The 19,221-nt window shown below is 44.8% G+C and overlaps 1 protein-coding gene across 5 annotated transcripts in view; it reads right to left on the bottom strand.

Moving 5' to 3' along the window:
• The window catches only part of LOC149435179 (complement C1r subcomponent-like), a 100,746-nt gene that overhangs the window by 10,301 nt on the left and 71,224 nt on the right, over window positions 1-19,221 (bottom strand). For all 5 annotated transcript variants that reach the window (XM_089662943.1, XM_089662941.1, XM_089662945.1 and 2 more), the window contains 4 exons: window positions 10,530-10,677; window positions 7,680-7,801; window positions 4,516-4,594; window positions 2,100-2,240 (listed from right to left, as the gene is read on the bottom strand). In XM_089662943.1, the coding sequence (XP_089519069.1) occupies window positions 2,100-2,240; window positions 4,516-4,594; window positions 7,680-7,801; window positions 10,530-10,677 (490 nt within the window). The remainder of the gene's footprint in view (window positions 1-2,099; window positions 2,241-4,515; window positions 4,595-7,679; window positions 7,802-10,529; window positions 10,678-19,221) is intronic.

Genomic DNA, 19,221 nt, shown 5'->3' with positions numbered 1-19,221 from the left:
ATATCTTTCAATGAATCCAAGGCATTCTCTGCTGGGCAAGTTGGAGAGGCGGCGCAGTGATGTCAGAAGCTTCACCTCCTCCAATCAGAGCACACCTTGAGCTCATGAAAAAATTACTGTCAGCTGTGCCCCTCCATAGATACTATACAGAAAAGCAGCCGTTCATCATGGCACCTGGAAGATAGTGGTGATCATATTAGTGACTGCGACTACTACAGTGATTCTCCATTTCCATGGCAGTCCCTCAGGTATGGAATATATACAGTACATTTACTTTGGTCCAAGCTGAACTATGCATTAAAACCCACACCCAAAGTTCATTCTTAAAGGGATCATCTAGTTACTTTCAAATGGTGAGATCTGGAAGAGATTCTAATCAGATGCAGTAGATGCAAACCCTTCCACTGCTAATAGGTTATTAAATGGGGCAGGAAAATAAATCTATACCAAGATATGACCCATACATGGTGCCCAGGATGTAGACCTCATAATATCCCCTCCACCCAAACCCCTTTATAAACATGGTAGGAATACAAGACCTATACCAGGATATGAGTGCCCATAGACCAAAAAATGGTGCCCAGGATGTAGACCCCATAATGTCCCCTACACCCAAACCCCTTTATAAACATGGCAGGAATACAAGACCTATACCAGGATATGAGTGCCCATAGACCAAAAAATGGTGCCCAGGATGTAGACCCCTTAATGTCCCCTACACCCAAACCTCTTTAAAAAATCTGGAAGGAAAATGAAACCTATACCAGGACATAAGTGCCCAGAGACAGACACTACTATCATGATGTCTAGGATGTAGACCACATACTGTCACTTCCACCCAAACCCCCTTATAAATATGCCAGGACCTGAGTGCCTGGAGACCTATGCTATTACCATGGTACCCATATTGTGGACACCATAATGTCCCCTCCTCCAAAACCTCTTTATAAATATGGCAAAAAATTAAAACCTATACCAGGACATGAGTGCCTGGAGACCCACACTACTAGCCTGGAGCCCAGAATGTAGATCCCATAATGTCCCCTCCACCCAAACCCCTTTTATAAACATGGCAGAAAAATCAACCTATACCAGGACATAGGTGCCCAGAGACCCACACTATTAGCATGGTGCCCAGGATGTAGACCTGATAATGTCCCCTCCACCCAAACCCCTTTTATAAATATGGCAGGAAAATAAAACTTACTGTATACAGGGAGGGACATGAGTACCCAAAAACCCGTCACTACTAGTATGGAGCCCAGGATGTACACCCCATAATTTCCCCTCCACCCAAACCACTTTATAAATATGGAAGGGAAATGAAACCTATACCAGGACATGAGTGCCCAGAGAGACACTACTATCATGGTGTCTAGGATGTAGACTACATACTGTCACCTCCACCAAACCCCCTTATAAATATGCCAGGACCTGAGTTGCTGGAGACCTACGCTATTACCATGGTGCCCATATTGTGGACACCATAATGTCCCCTCCACCAAAACCACTTTATAAATATGGAAGAGAAATAAAACCTATACCAGGACATATGTACGCCAAGACCCAAACTACTAACATGGTGCCCAAGATGTAGTCCCCATAATGTCCCCTCCACCCAAACCCCTTTATAAATAGAGCAGTAAAACATACCCTTTACCAGGACAGGAGTGCCTGGAGACCCACACTACTAGCACAGTGCCCAGGATGTAGACCCCAAATGCCTCTTTCACCAGAACCCCTTTATAAATATGGCAGGAAAATAAAACCTATACCAGGACATAAGTGCCTAGAGACCCACACTACTAGTACGGAGCCCAGGATGTAGATTCCATAATGTCCCCTTGACCCAAACCCCTTTTTAATAACAGAAGGAAAAAAAAACTTATGCCCAGAAAGCCACACTACTAGCATGGTGCTCAGAATGTACACCCCATAATGTCTCCTCCACCCAAACCGCTTTATAAATACGGCAGGAAAATCAAACCTATACCAGGACATACTGTAGGTGGCCAGAGACCCACACTACCAAGATATAGCCCGATAATTACCCCTTCACCAAAACCCCCTTGAAACAGAATTGACCGCCATGTGCGTACCGCTGTCTGTCTGAGTCTCTATTTTGTAGAACGGCTCGTTACAGCTGTAGGTGATGGCGGAGAGGTACGTCAGTGTGTTCGGCTTGGTCAGGAAGGCGTACTGACCATTGCGCAGATCATCCGGACTTTTACAGCTTACGACTGCAAAAAAACAGAGAGATGTAATACTGATGATGACTGACTGTGACAGTAACACAGAGTAACACCAACAATGCCGAGGCCACGGCATACATGTCAGTGCTGACACTGACTGTCATAACTTTCACATCTGAGCCACATATTATACTCAACAGGAAACGCTATTGACCTAAATAACATGAAAATGATCATATAAAAAGATACAAGAATAAACAATATACTAACTAAGGCCCCATTCACACCTTAGAGTGGATCTTTCAGTAACTTTATAAAGTCTGCATGAATAAATACCTGATACACCACTGTATACAGCAAAAGTATCATTTCTAAAAGCAAAAGTCCACTTTTAATCATTAAAAAGCAGTGCATTCCAGTGACATTGCCTAGGCTGAGATGATGTCATCTGTCTGCTGCAGCCAGGAGGAAGCATTTCCTCAGTCTCTCCTCCCACAGTTAGGAGATTGCTGCATTGTAATATTGTAGCAAGTCACACGGTTAGAGGCTGCAGCAGGGGGCTGATCTGTGCCTGGAATTTGTTAACTAAGAACTGCAGTGGTACCAGGATTTACACCAGAGGTTTAACTAGAACCTTCAGGACCCCGATGCAAGAAACCATGAAGGGCCCCCCTTAGCCCCCCCCCTCCCCCGCTAACAACCTTTCCTCTGGTCCATGGGCCGTAAGCTCTGTGCCCCGGGGCCCTTTACTCCCACCGCAGGGCCTTTTATTACAGTCCCACAGTGGGTAACTTTCACATGTTCTGCAGCAGACCCCTTCCTGCTGTCTTGGGGCCCCCAATGGTGGCAGAACACCAAGGCCCGGTTGCAAGAGCGACCTTTGTGACCCTGGTAGTTCTGCACTGATTTACACGACTGTGCCATCTTTGAGCCGTTATCCCGGTTCAGGAAAGGAGATGGTAACCAAGGAACATCGGTTGTGCTGGAGGGTCTATTGATGTTGGCTGCTGGGGGATCTATTGTCACTGGAGGGCATATATAGTTGTATGGGGGTCTATTGTTGCTGGGGAGGTCTATTGTTGCTGGTGGGCATCTCTTATTGTTGGGAACAGAGTCATATGATGCTGGGGGGGGTCAGTCGTTGCTGGGAGGGTATCTTGTTGCTTGGGTGGTATTTTGTTGCTGAGGGGTTCTACTGTTCTGGGGAATGTATTGTTGCTGGGGGGGTCTATTGTTGTGGGGGGGATGTATTGTTTCTGGGGAGGAAGTCTATTGTTGCTGGCTGCAGGGGATCTGTTTTACTGCTTTTCTTGTTACCATTAACAAACTCAATACAAATTACTTGGCACCACAAAATGATACTTGGCTCTGCATTCTCTAAAACGTGCAGTACTGGGATGTGGGTAGGGGGATGGGACCAAGAGACGGTGCTCGGAGGTGGGTAGGTGGTGGAGACAAGGGATGGTGCTCGGAGGTGGGTAGGTGGTGGAGACAAGGGATGGTGCTCGGAGGTGGATAGGGGTGGAACCAAGGGATGGTGCTTGGAGGTGGGTAGGTGGTGGAGACAAGGGATGGTGCTCGGAGGTGGGTAGGTGGTGGAGACAAGGGATGGTGCTCGGAGGTGGGTAGGTGGTGGAGACAAGGGATGGTGCTCGGAGGTGGGTAGGTGGTGGAGACAAGGGATGGTGCTCGGAGGTGGGTAGGTGGTGGAGACAAGGGATGGTGCTCGGAGGTGGGTAGGTGGTGGAGACAAGGGATGGTGCTCGGAGGTGGGTAGGTGGTGGAGACAAGGGGGTGACTTGTAAGGGGAGTTACTGCACCTATTCTCTGAGGAAAAAAAACTGCCTTATAGTCATTATGAAACTTTACAATTGTGCACTTTTACAATTTGTGATGACATACGTTAATGTCACAGGCACACCAGCCTTGGGCAAGGTGAGAACTTTGCAATAAAAGAAACCTACCTGCCTGCTCAGTTTACTTTCCGGCACATTGCCTGTGTGATGGAATGGCTCAATTCTTGTGCATGCGCAGGCGCCCTGTCCTTGTACCAGGGGGAGGTTGTTTTGCAGCATTCTGCAGGACTGTCTTGGGGGTTAAGCAAAGTCTCGGGGTTCAGCAGATCCTGGCTGTGTCCCAGAGTCCAGTGCAGGAACACATGTTGATGGTTGCTGTGAATTCTTAGCATGTGTCTGCATGCCCCTTCTTGTGTTTTGCAGCAAAAGTAATGAAGCATGTGAATACACATCAAGACTTTGAAAAGGTGTGAACAGGGCTCAAAGCTAACAGGGACAATAACAGTAGCATAAACCGGTAGTCTTACTTTGACATCGGGGCATAGGAGGGTGCCAGGTTCCATCTTTCTGACAGAGGGAGGTGAAGTTCTTCAGTTCCTTGTCATTCTGCAGGAGAAGGAGACAGCAAACAGCAGTTTATTGGTAAAGGTGAACTAACCTTTAAAACTTTCAGTCTAAGTGCTAACCCCCATCTAGTCAAATGTTATCATGGTCCTGAATATGGCTGCCAGACTCATTCACCTTTCCAACCGCTCCGTTTCCGCCACCCCCCTCTGCCAATCCCTCCACTGGCTTCCGATTGCGCAACGGATCAAATTCAAAATCCTAACGCTGACGTACAAAGCCGTCCACCATACTGCCCCGAACTACATCACTGACCTAATATCCAAGGACCACCCAACACACACTCTTTGCTCCTCACAAGACCTCCTTCTCTCTAGTTCCCTGGTCTCCTCCTCCCATGCCCGCCTCCAGGACTTCTCCAGGGTGTCACCCATCCTCTGGAACTCCCTGCCCCAACCCATCAGATTATCACCTACTCTCCTCTCCTTTAGGCGCACCCTGAAAACCCATCTCTTCAGGGAAGCCTACCCCACCCCCTGCTAACTTGCCGAGCTCCTCCACTCTTCCTACCACTCCATCCCCCACAGCTTTCTCCTCCTGTACCACCATCCCCTCCCTCCTAGATTGTAAGCTCGAAAGAGCAGGGCCCTCGATCCCCTCATGTTTTGCATTGTATTGGTATTGTTCTGTCACATGTTCTGTCCCCCTTTGTAATGTACAGCGCTGAGCGAACTGTTGGTGCTTTATAAATACTGTATAATAATAATAATATGCTTAAAGCTACAGCCTCCTACAGCTAAGCTAGTTTCCTGGTTAACAGCAAAGCTCAATGGCAAAAACTCACTCAAATCAATGTTCTTTCCCCAGAGTTTTAGCTCTCTGTCCAGATTCGGTTCCCTCCCAAGTTTAGAAATTAAGCAGCATTTACGTCTGTCTGATTGCCGATTCCTTCTTGGTGCCCTCCCAAGGAGATGCAACAGTTGGGTGTTCTTTAGTGCGCTGAAATATCATTGTAGGAGCTGTAGGTCTATGTGATCACCAAACAAGTCTAAACAAAGCTTAAAGGATAAGTTCACCTTTTTGGACCAAAATAATAAATGCACATTTTTTTCCCCGGAAAAAAATGTGCATTTATTATTTTTGTCCAAACTAGCCTGGAAAGCACTGCACCAGCTGTAACGGCCCCCAGACATTCACGACTGGGTATCTCCATCAAGAAGCTGGAACACGAGACCAGTGAATCTGGCTATTGTTACCCCAAGACCCAGACGACACAAGATTTGAAGTAAACCAGAGGTAGACGACTTTATTTGAACACAGATACAAGATATATACACTCAGGGGACAATCCCCCCTCCCTGCATAATGACACAGGGTGGGGAAATCTACATTTAGTAACAAGAGACACACAGGTATTCAAACTTCACTCCAGCAGACAGTCCCATCAGGAGGGAGGGCTGCTAAAGACCCCCCCCCCCACTAAACTAATACACATAAACACATACATCCCATAATAGTTTACTCCCAAGCCAGGAAAACAATAGAACAATGGGATGCAGCCACATAACATTAAACAACCAACAACCCCCACCCATCTCCTAAACACGTCTACACAGTCTGAGACAAAGCCCACACAATATTAGGACAGATCACCCTGTACCCCTAACAGGCACAGGGTAATTTACACATAAGAGGGATATGGGGAGCTGAGACAGGGGTCTCCCCACCTCTCCAAAGTGAGCTGGGTTCCATGGGCCCCTCAACCAAAGTGACTCTAGTAACATCAGCGATCAATAAGATTGCTGATGCCGTACAGGTCTCCTGCAGACCTGTCAGAATATCTGCTTGCTGTAGGAGATGTACGGTCAATCAGATATACTGACAGGAAGCTTCAATGAACTACCACGGCGCTCCACAGTGCTGTGGTAGGTCATTGAAAACTACAAGCCGACAGCCGCTAAGACTGCCGGGACTTGTAGGTACTCATGCACAGAACTCTGTGAATAAGTGACATGGCCGTGTGGGCGAAGCCATTTTCCAATTTGACAGATAGTAAGGGGAAATTTCTCCACATGCTATTTGTCAGGGGGAGGGGGTCAGCGGGCGTGTCTGCAGCTATGGGCCCTGTTACATGTTCCACCCTAAAATGGATGTAACATGTTCCCAAAAGTGAACTTATCCTTTAAGTTTGCCTTAGTTTTATTGTAGGTGGGTACTGAATAATCATTTCTCACATTTCCTATACACAATATAGCCACATTTTTGTGACCACCTGACCATTATGACTTTGTTGGACATCCCATTCTAAAAAAACATGGCTATTGATATGGAGTTGCTCTCCATAGTGGGTATAACAGCCTCCACTTTTCTGGGAAGCTTTCCACAAGATTTTGGAATGTCTGTGGGAATTTGTGCCCATTTATTGAGGTCAAGTACTGATGACCTGGCTCACCATTGGGAGTACAAATTCATCCCAAAGGTGTTCAGTAGGGTTGAGGTCAGGGCTTTGTGGAGGCCACTCAAGTTCCTCCACAAACTAGTCGAACCATGTCTTTATGGAACTGGCTTTGTACACAGGGGCAAAAGAAAAGGGACCGTTACCATAAGGTTGGATAACACAGTTGTCTAAAGCGTCTTTGTATGCTGTACAATCGACGGGACCTTTCACTGGAGAGACCTGAGCCTAGTCATTCAGAAGGATGTTTACATGCTTTTGGCCATATCATAGGTGTGATGGTCAGGTGTCCACATACTTTTGGCCGTATAGTGAATTTAACAGAGACTCCAGCGGCAAGAATTCCCAAAAATACTTTGTGTCTCACACTGTTTTCCATATGGCCATCATAAAAAGACACTGCTGTCTTACAGGTAGATCTATTTTATGGAAGATAGCAACACCAATAGAACAATAGTGAGATTCTGGTAGGCAAGCTATACCACCCTTACAAACATGTGACCTTATTTTAGCAGCCCAAAAGACAGAAGACATAAGAAGGACTTAACACTTTTAGGTGGAGTACACCTTGCCATTGCAGTTTCCCTGTTGGAGTTATCCAGTGCATGCAATCAAATCCCAACAAACCGTACAAGACAGGTTTCCAGAAGCTTTTCAAACGGTTATACTGACCTCCATCAGCTGATATCCTGTTTTGCAAGACACCACAATATAGTCTCTCATCTGATACTCCCTCTGCACAGGACTGATAATGGAAAATGTATCCAGGGTGGTGGGAGTTGGACATTTGGCAGCTGGGGGAAAATAAGTAAAATTTTAGGAATCTGTTAGAGCTGAACTGCTACAGGTTACAAATGATATGTTCTTAATACTTGCCTTTTCCTGGGAATAAGTCTTGGAGCTACTTAAAGTGGAACTTCACTTAGGGCCCCTCTACCACAATATCAAATGACATGTTCGCTAAATGGCTCAGCCGCAATGCTATGCTTCACAGCCATGGCAGAAATTATACCCCCATAGAACAAGACCCATCAAAGGTCACTAGCACTGCTCTGTAAGCGCTCCGCATCCGTGGGCAAAGCACGTGGTAGCAGAGTGCTAGTGCAGGGTTAAAGCAGCTGGTGAAAAGGCAATATGCCTCCTCACTGCCTGTTAAATGCTCTCTAAGGAGTGATCCAAATGCTGACCGCTCTTCAGGGAGCAAAGCACATTTACTCGAGTCCTTAATTTATTTTTTTATTTTCTTAGAATTGTAATTTTTTTTAAATTTATTTTTGGAACCTTTGGGGAGTGGGGGGTAGGGAGGGGTCCAGGGGAGAGGAGTGGGTACATGATTTTGACAGGTATCCGCTCCCACTTCTGCAGCGATCGCCTAAGCGATCAGAAGTGGAAGTTGTCCCCCCCTTCCTTCCCTGTAGTCTTTTGGGACAAGAGAAGACTACGGGACAATTCACAAGGCGCAGCGCTACTCGCACATGAGCAGTGGGCACCTGGCTGTGAAGCCGCAGCAGTCACAGCCGGGTGCCCACACTTAAGATGCCAGCGTTAGGGTTAGAGGACGGCCGGTGAAACTGGGTGCGGTGAGGACACCGCTGGATCAAGGGACAGGTAAGTGGCTGTTTTTTAAAAGTCAGCAACTACAGTTTTTGTAGCTGCTGACTTTTGTTTTGCCTTTGGAAATGAACCCTTCAGGGTAAGTCCATAACAGGCTCTGATGGAGAACCCACCTACAGGGGACAGTGAGGACCATGGAGGAGCTGGGCAGCCACCCTGTGTTATTAATGGACTTGCACTGTGCGGAACATGTATGTCAGGGCTGGAAGAGTAAAGGTGAAGGCCATGTATGTCACGACCCACGGTCGCCGCCACGGCGTCAGACCCCAGACCTTCTCACCAAACTCGTGACCGAAGGGCCGGCCGATCCAAAACCGCGGTGTGACGCGCGTAACAAGGCCCCACCCAGTTGCACCCTACACAGCGATTGCCCAGCTAATGGACTACAATCGGTGCCTGCAGCCTGAATGCGCTTGTTACTGGGTCGGGTTAATTACGCAACTAACCCTCTACTGCCACCACCCCTTTTGTCGGAGACTGGGAAACTCCCGTTATCAAATATACACTATAATGATTTAAATATTGATCTATATAGCACGGCCCGCGGACCTGCTATAGAGAGATATAACAAACACAGTAGCGTCTCTTCAAAGGCAGGGATTCGGGAATTGCAAGTAAGCGCTTAGAAACAGTTTAACACTTCAGAAAGAAAGATTTATTTCCAAAAGGGTCAAACAGATGCAAATAAATATTTACAAAGATGTCACAAAAATATATATATATGTATATAAAGACACAGCAAAGAGATAATTAGGAAGAAGATTACAGGGTTGAGTTACTTGCCCATATGCCTGGGTTTGCAGTCCAAGTTGTGAGCAGGGTGATTTCTTTGATCTCCTCTTGTTACGATGTTACTGGGAGATCTCTCTGTGTGAGTCTTGTGTGTCTCCCCGACTAACTCACTTGACTCTCTTAAAGGTCCCTCTCAAAGGGGAGGGGGGGGGCTCTGACTACACGTTTTGGGAGTGGTCATTGGGAAACGCTACACTAAATTACCAGCTTCATATCCCGTGATATGAACCATACAGTTGACCTGAGGACTGTGCATTTACTCTGGCCAGTTTGATAAGGTGTGGGGCTTACATAGCTTTGGGTGACCAAAGTGACACGTCCGCAGACACTTCTCATGTCTTAGCCTGGTTGTTCCACATCATCTGTCAGGAGATAAAGTCTGCCCCACAGGAATGCAAAGGGGGGGGGGGGGATGTGAGGAATGATTCAAGGAATACCTCAAATACAACAAGGTAAAGGAGAACTCTGCTTCCAGCTGGATGAGCTAGTTTGCTACAATGTAAAGAACTGTACATTTCTGTACACGTGTCCAAACAACCATCAAATAACCATCAAATAACTGCAGCTAGGGACAAAAGTCTGAACCTGTGACCAGGATTGAACATCTGTCCCTAAAGGCAAGTAACTGCTGGATATGCAGATATATGCTTACAGCCACAGCTCCTTTCAGCCTGTCATTGAGTCCAACAGGCTAAGTAGCTGGGATCCAGTCTTGGGTATCTGCAGTATACTACACCGATTTAGGACTTGTGAATCAGCCTGTAAAACTACCGTAATTTTTGTCTTCCATGTTGACTCCAGTCCAATGCATATCATGAAAATGGCAAAATCTCCTGATTTTTTCCAAGGTTTGGGGAAAGTGAAAACAAGCTTTGGGGAAAGTGAAAATCAGTTTGGTTCATCCTTCCTGGCCATACACACAATGAAACATGAAGACGAGCGGTGGTGTGTAAAGCATTTACAACGTTTCAGCAAAACTTTTTGTCAAAGCCTTCTTGAAGCCATTAAAGGCAAGACATGGCTCTGGTAGTTGGTGCACTGTGGGGGCATTTGACTATAATGAAGCGGGTAAATCAATTATAATGAGGCTGAAGGATGGACAGCGCCTAGTCTTACCTTGGGTCGTGTAGCGCAGTTTCCACCCTTTGCTGTCACCAGAGTCATCAGTGTCGAATAGGATGTCCACCTTGTTGCTCAGAGTCTTCAGAGTTCCAGGAGACTTCTGTCCACAATACGTACCCAGCAGGGTGCCACCGGCAAACACCTGAAAGCAGGGACAAGAATGTTAGAGCCAAATAGAGCACAGCACAGTGTTATCACCTACCTTACTGCACTGGGGTTGTGGGCTCAGTTACGACCAGGGACACCACTCTCTTGAATTTGGCCCTTGGGTGTGCACTTATAGGACTGTGTTTTATGAGAATTTCAACTCTTCTGGGGCTGATGTGAATTTCTCAGGGTACTCTGTGAAGCACTGTTGGTGCCATATTACATACAAAAATTGGAAATAGTTACTGTGGAGGCACACTGCTTGATGGAAGTAGAAAACAGCAACAGAGTAAGGTAGAGGACGTGTGTGGCTAGGTGCAGCTTGGTGTGGCAGCAGTAATGACACAGAGGCTGGATGCAGATAACTCAAACTTGTATTGCAGAAAATACTCAATTATAAACAACCCCAGCGGGAGAGCTCCGCTCCGGGTAACCTCTCACAGTGCTGTATAATGTATAGATGCAGCTGGTAAAGATGCACCGACAGTGTCTGTCTCAAGGGGGTGAAATGCGGCCTGTCCAGTCCCAATTGGGAGGCTTCCATGCAGGATTGTGTGTCCTTCGCCTGTTCTCACACGTCAGGAACCTTTCCCTCCCACTATTCACCTTTCCCTGACAGACGGGTCCTCTTTTCCTACTCTGGCCACCTCACAAAATACATGCCAGATCCTAACTGCAGGGACTTAGGCCCCATGTACACGGGACACTTCTGAAAGATGGAAACTGACTGCTGGAAAACGTAGGTTAAAAAACTTCAATTCAGCCACGTCTGAATAACGCGTTTATGCGCGTTTGCGTTTAGAAGAGTTTTTTTTAAAGATAAGCACAGGAGAACCTCCCAAATGCACAGAATGCATTGAAAAGTGGTAAATTATTAACTATTTCAGACTGTTTCAGAGAAATACAGAGAGTAGAAGCAGAGACAGCAGTATGTGTTGAGATTATAGGTGTGAGTTGCTCATTAACATTTCTTTTGTTTCCAAGGGTGGGAAAGGTGTCTGGTGGAGGGAGTCATTAAGGTCACATGACAGGGGGTCTTCATGAGGAATTTGAGGTGTGAATGGTCATTAACATATCTTTTGTTTCCAAGGGTGGGAGAGGTCTGAGGTGTGAATGGTCATTAACATATCTTTTGTTTCCAAGGGTGGGAGAGGTCTGAGGTGTGAATGGTCATTAACATATCTTTTGTTTTCAAGGGTGGAAGAGGTCTGAGGTGTGAATGGTCATTAACATATCTTTTGTTTCCAAGGGTGGGAGAGGTCTGAGGTGTGAATTGGTCATTACAATGTGTGACAAGCTTCTTAGGAACATCCTGTGTTCAGTGCTTTGTCCATCTGAGTACTTTGAAAACACTTTGCATGCATTTTTCATGATGAAAAAAGGCTCTGGACAGTATCGGGAACTGGAAGAGTTAAGAAAAAAAATATTTCAAACGCAAACGCTTATAAATGCGATTTGCTGCGTTTACAGAGTTTTGCGTTTGAAATGCTGATAAAATCGACTGCTGAACACGTTAAAAAAAACACGACTGTAAACTCAAATGCCTGTAAACGACGATGTGTACATGGACACATAGGAAACCATTAGGGTGAGTTCAGGGGCTGCTGAAAAAAGAAAACGCTGAACAGCTCTTAAACGTGAGTTTATCAGCTGCACTGTACATGAGCCCTTATAAAGGCTCTGCTGACCTAAGATGGCCACCAGGTGTCATCTGAAGGCAATGCAGCCAACCAGTTATTTATCAAACTCATATTCTTAGAAAAAAAATAAGCTGAAATGGATTTTAGTGTTAAAAAAAAAAAAACACATTATACCAATTTGTTTGGCAAAATATAAAAGATGGGGTTGCATCGAGTAAATAGATACCAAACATGTCAAGTCTGAAAATTGCACATGTCCACGTGACTGCAAAAAGGTATGGTACTCCAAATTCTCCATAGCCGACACTTTAAAAGCCTTTACAGGTCATCAAGAGAGTGACGGCCCCACAATTATTGCTCTCACTCCGCCGTTCACAAAGATACCTCACAGGTGTGGCACAATTGCTGTTTACATACACGTGCTTGCCCTACACTAAGCTTTTTATATGGGGTATGTGTGGGGGGTGACAGGGGTACTTTTAATTTTTTTTCTTTATTTTATGCCATTCTTTTTTCGTAATTTTTTTTTTTTTACCTTTTTTGCTATCACAAGGGAACTAACAAGGTGCAACCAATGTACTCCAGTTAAGATTTCCATCTAATTTAATCATTTTCATTTGTCAATTCGCCTGAAAGATTTCAGCCTTTAATCCACGTTCATTGTTTTTCACCGAGCAAGTTCATCAAACCAGACCTGACCCACCGTCCATTTCTGTGCAATGGAAATGAAATATTAACTAACGTTTTGTTTATCGAATTGTGACCTTCGTGGCCCTGATACTTGACTCTGTGTTCTGTCTCCCAAAAGAAAAACTCCGGCCTTAAAAAGAATTATTAACATAATATCAGCCTGTCCCTTTACTTATTATTTTAATTGTCGAATTTGGGTCCACTTTTATCCTTCAATAAGTTTTTTAGCACAAAAAAAAAGAAGAAAAGACAAAAAAATATACAAAATATGAACATTCAGTGTGTACAATGTCCATATGACTACATAATACAGTGAAGGAAATGCGTATCTGCTCCCCTGCTGTTGAATGTTCGCCCCTCACACAGAAATGATCGGTCCAACAATGGAATGTTCGGTGTATTGTAACCCTGAGAGACAGAATACAACAACAAATTCAGCAGAAATGCGTCTAACAAATGATGACTGATCTGCATGTTCATGAGGGAAAGAAGGATTTGATCCCCATCACAAAACATGATTTAGTACTTGGGGGCAAATCCCTTGTTGGCAATCACAGAGGTCAGACGTTTCCTGGAGTTGGCCCCCAGGTTCGCACAGATCTCAGGAGGGATTTTGGCCCACTCCTCTTGGCTGATCCTCTCCAAGTCATTAAGGTTTGGTGGCTGATGTTTGGCAACCCAAACTTTCAGCTCCCTCCACAGATTTTCAATTGGATTAAGGTCTGGAGACTGGCTAGGCCACTCCAGGACCTTAATGTGCTTCTTCTTGAGCCACTCCTTTGTTGCCTTGGCCGTGTGTTTTGGGTCATTGTCATGCTGGAACACCCATCCACCACCCATTTTCAATGCCCTGGTTGAGGGAAGAAGGTTCTCACCCAAGATTTGACGGTACATTGCCCCGTCTATCGTCCCTTTGATGCAGTGCAGTTGTCCTGTCCCCTTAGCAGAAAAACATCCCCAAAGCAGAATGTTTCCACCACCATGTTTCACAGTTGGGATGGTGTTCTTGGGGTCATAGGCAGCATTCCTCCTCCTCCAAACACAGCGAGTTGAGTTGATGCCAAAGAGCTGGATTTTGGTCTCATCTGATCACAACACTTCCCACCAGTCCTCCTCTGCATCATTCAGATGTTCAGTGGTAGACTTCAGACGGGCCTGGACATATGCTTTCTTGAGCAGAGGGACCTTGCGGGCACTGCAGGATTTCAGTCCTTGTCGGCGTAGTGTGTTACCAATTGTTTTCTTGGTGACTGTGGTCCCAGCTGCCTGGAGATAATTGACAAGATCCTCACGTGTAGTTCTGGGATGACTCCTCACTGTTCTCATGATCATTGACACTCCACGAGGTGAGATCTTGCATGGTGCACCAGACCTAGGGAGACTGACACTTGTTTTGTGTTTCTTCCATTTGTGAATGATTGCACCAACTGTTGTCACCTTCTCACCAAGCTGCTTGGCCATAGTTTGGTAGCCCAGTCCAGCCTTGTGTAGGTCTACAATCTTGTCCCTGACATCCTTGGACAGCTCTTTGGTCTTTGCCATGGTGGAGAGTTTGGAATCTGATTGTTTGATTGCTCCTGTGGACAGGTGTCTTTTATACAGGTAACACAATGAGATTAGCAGCACTCCCTTTAAGAGACTGCTTCTAATCTCAGCTTGTTATCTGTATGAAAGACACCTGGTAGCCAGAAATCCTGCTGAATGATAGGGGATCAAATACTTATTTCCCTCATGAACATACAAATCAGTCATCATTTGTTAGACATGCATTTCTTTTGAATTTTTGTTGCTATTCTGTCTCTCAGTGTTACAATACACCTCCGAATGACATAATAAAAGCAGGGTGTAGCGCTAAAATAACAATACAAATGACTTACAGGCAAATGTTTGCACTTATATCAAATAACAGAAGCACACTGAAATAAAGTGACTTAGTGATATGAAACCGTGCCAGTTTCATAAATAATAATTACATATACGCATCATAAAAATAGCACATAGATGAGCATAAAACTCCAGTGACAAAGTGCTTGTATCTGGATAAAGTGATATATAAAGTGATAACTATGTCACTTGATGGTGACCAATATTGTACAAAGTGCCAGACGTATTGACCAAACAATAGTCCACAATTAAGGTGGATGAAAGATCGTGGTGATCTTCAAAATCCAGTGATCTGATCCGGTATTACGGTGATGTGATTCACATAATAGGATTCCGAACTCACCAGATACGCAATCAGACTGTGCATTCAGAAATACCAATCTCAAAAAACTGGAGGTCCCTTTATGGTCTGGTCAGGTACCACTCACTGTCCGGTACCCACTGCCACACTTGGCACAGCCACTCTGTGGGTGTTTATTTATTTATTTTTTACACTCACAGCGTGCTCTCCTGCGCCGCCATGCTCAGGCTCCGCCCCCTCTCTAGTCTAAAAATCCTGTTTCAGTCCAGTTCACTGGGTTTAGGCCTGTGGCTGTTTAAAGCTCACAAGGAGCCCCAGAAAGAGGAGGACAGATAGTGTATTATCCTTTAAACAGGAGGTGTATTCTAAATGTACAGCACAAAACGTGAGGGAAGCAAAAACACTGACCATCTGATGATTTCAAAGATGGCCGCCGGGGCCCACGTGGCGTCGGCGGCGTGACGTTACAATGCTGTAGGTCCTCCCTGACGAGTTTCGTGCAATGGCACGTAATCATAGGGGGTGTGCCTACAGCAGTGGAAGTCTCTCATGGCTTTAAATAGAGTGAATGGTGCATGCATCATTTTGTAATAGCCCAATGTCTTCGCAACGGGCGCCATTTTCATGTAGCCCGCGCAACGGCGCATGCGCAAGCGCCATATAAACGAAGACAGGAGCCGCGCTTGTGTAACGATGATCACCAGGGAGAAATACATTATTTATATAAGACTCTATGGCGCATTATAATGGCTTATACACATAATTACCATGTATATGAAATAAAGATATAAATATAATATGTGATTAGAAAAAATGCGCACAAACATACAGCATATATATCAATGTAGCAGTGCACAGATGTAACAGCGCCTATATTGATACCATAACAGGGCAATGGAAAATTTAATAAACCCATGTCTCCTGTTTCTGGTATCAAAGTATCGTCCAAAAGATATAATTGGATAATATATAAGTCAATATTTCAGTGATACGGTGTCAATATCAATACTTGGTGATCATGGTTACCATTATAAATTAATACAGATGTGCATATTAAATTCTTTCATAAAAACAATACACAAAAGAAGTAAAATAATCAGATGGATGAATAACAATAAATGAAGGTGATAAACATACATATAAAACGTTCATATGTCAATCATATGAACACACAAATGATAAACTTGAATAAATAGAATAGAATAGCATCAAATAAAATACCAAGTAAAATAAAATGAACTTAAAATTCGCAATGACCATAAAAGGGGGGGTCAAAATTAAGTAAAACAAGGCCTACCCATATGATGTGATCCAAAGGAGAGGTAGCCATTCTCCAATTACCCATATATATTCAAAGTTAGGAGGGATGCAAAATTAACGGTTATCAATGAAGCAGTTAATGTCCATCTCTATATTAAGTCCCCTAGGGTGCATGGACCCCATCTCAAATATCCACTTTGATTCCATTTGAAATACTGCCCTTCTTTTGTTAGTGCCCCTCCAATGGGCCTGCACTATATCGATACCCATGAAAATCAGGGAAGATGGATCTCTATTATGGTGTAACCTATAGTGCTTGGAGAGCGAGTGCTCTTTGTAGCCCCTCTTTACGTTTATATACGTGCTCCCGTAAGCGGTCTCTTAACATTCTTGTGGTACGACTGATGTACTGTTTTTTAAAGGGATAGTGTAAAAGATAGACAACGTATCTACTGTTACACGGTATAAAGTTGTCAATATTGTAGACCTTCCCAGTAGTGGTGAATGTAAAATTCTCAACCTTCCTTTTTCTATGTCGATTACACGTGCATATTACACACATGTTGCATGGGAAAAAACCCACCATGTTATTGAAAAAGGATACGTTGCTAGGTGGATTAATGATGTTAGGGGCTGTCCTATTCCTCAATGGTCCAGCTCTCCTAAATGTAATCTCCGGTTTGTCCGGTAAGATTTTGGCTAGGACAGGGTCTGCCTTCAGAATCTTCCAATTGTTGTTGATGTTTCTGGTAATGGCCTTATATTGTATGAAGAATGTTGTAACAAAAGGGCAGACTTTCGATTGTTTTTGTTCCGTGTTATTGGCCAACAATGCTTCTCTGTCCAGGTCAGCTACAGATTGCATAGTGTGCGTGAGAAGAGATTCATCATAGCCTTTCTCAACAAATCTATTTTTCAAAACAGAGGCTTGCGAGAGATCAGTGTCTAGGGAGGTGCAGTTTCTCCCAATCCTTCGGAACTGGCCCTTTGGTATATTGGAAAGCCATGCTGGATGATGGCAACTGGTAATCGGGGTGTAGCTGTTGCGATCTGTCTCTTTAAAAAAGGATAAGGTAACAATTGCTCCATCTTGGTTAGTCAATGTCAGGTCTAAAAAGTTAACACTAATTTTGCTATACTCATAAGTAAGCTTAATGTTTAACCCCTTCTCGCCAGTGCCTCCCGGCCCTTTAAGAGTTTCAGGCGCCGGGAGGCGGGGTGGGTGGGGCGTGGTTTAGGGATCATGTGACCGCTGTGATGCGTCGTCACGGCGGTCACCTGATTGGGAAAGGTCCCGATCGAAAGAGCAGACCGGGACCTTTCTGTGAGTACCAGACATGTGTGCTGGGAGCGCGCTCTCTCAGCACATATGTTTTTCTTACATTTACGCAAATATGCGGCTGCTCGGCGTCTAGGCCCAGACTCTGGGAGGTCACACATTTGTGTGCGGCCGGTGTAAAGGGGTTAAGGTTTTGTTTAACGTACCATAGAAATGTATTAGTGCCTGTTCCTCCCCTTTCCAGATAAGCAGGATGTCATCTATATACCAGCTATAGAAAAATTATTCTGGCCAGTCTCTCGCGTAAATAACATCTTCCTCCCACCTGGCCATAAATAAATTGGCCAGGCTGGGAGCGAATTTTGCCCCCATAGCAACTCCCCTGGTTTGCAGGTAAAATCTACCGTCAAACCAGAAGTAACTTCTGGTCATTGCGAAATCTAAAAGGGTTAAAATAAATGTTTTCTGTAAAATGGGCATGTTGACACATTCCTCTAGATAAAATTCCACAGCTTGCATTTCTTGTATATGATCAATACTCGTATAGAGGGACGTAACATGGGCTGTAACCAGGAACCTATCAGATTCAGTAGACAGGTCTTTGATGTCCTGCAGGACATGTTTAGTGTCTCTGAGATAAGAAGGCGTTTTCTGTACTAAGGGTTGCGGACTGACCATTTGGAAACGCGGGCAGTGCCCGAGGGCCCGGGGTCAGTAGGGGGCCCCATGAGATGCCCTTGGTACCTTTTTCATAGGCTTTTTTGAGTTTGAGCAAGGACACAGGGGCCCCATGATCCCCTATTGCCCGGGGGCCCCATGAGTTGTCAGTCCGCCCCTGGTTGTAAGAAATAGTCAATGTATTCCCCCGCTTTAGAACACAGGGACCCGATACCGCTGATGATGGGTCTCCCTGGAGGGTTTACTGGGTTCTTCCGTATCTTCGGAAGGATATACATCACTGGCAGTCAAGGGGCTGAGGGGCATAAAAACTCCTTCTCTTTTTTATTAATCACTTTATCCTGATGACCCTTAGCGATAATGCTCTTAAGGGATTTTTTGATATAAATTCAAAGGGTCTCTAGGTAATGAACGATAGGTCTCCGTATCATTAAGGATGTTATAAACTTCTTTCATGTAATTCTCCTTACTCATAACTACCACCCCTCCGCCCTTATCCGCAGGGCGTATGACCAAATCCTTCTTATCAAAATGGGAATTCATTGCTTTTATAGTGTTATCGTGGCTTCTATTATTCTTAATTTTAATAGCTGCCAGGTCCTACAACACTGTCTCTTTAAAAAAACATTCACATACCTATGGGCTTGCGGGGGCGGGGGGGGGGGGTTTAAACAGGGATGCGTTATGTAAATTAGAATGCAAAGCTCCATCAGATGCATTCCGGATAATAGGATTATTATGAAATTTTTTTTTCAAAGAAATCTGCCTTACAAATTTATGTACATCGATATAAGTACGAAACTTATC

The sequence above is a fragment of the Staurois parvus genome, unplaced genomic scaffold (genome assembly GCF_062004578.1).
Source record: "Staurois parvus isolate SC_StPar_1 unplaced genomic scaffold, SC_StPar_1.0 ptg001590l, whole genome shotgun sequence".
Taxonomy (NCBI): Eukaryota; Metazoa; Chordata; class Amphibia; order Anura; family Ranidae; genus Staurois; species Staurois parvus.
Note: the sequence above shows the minus strand (reverse complement) of the source record. Positions and strands in the feature narration are given on the sequence as shown.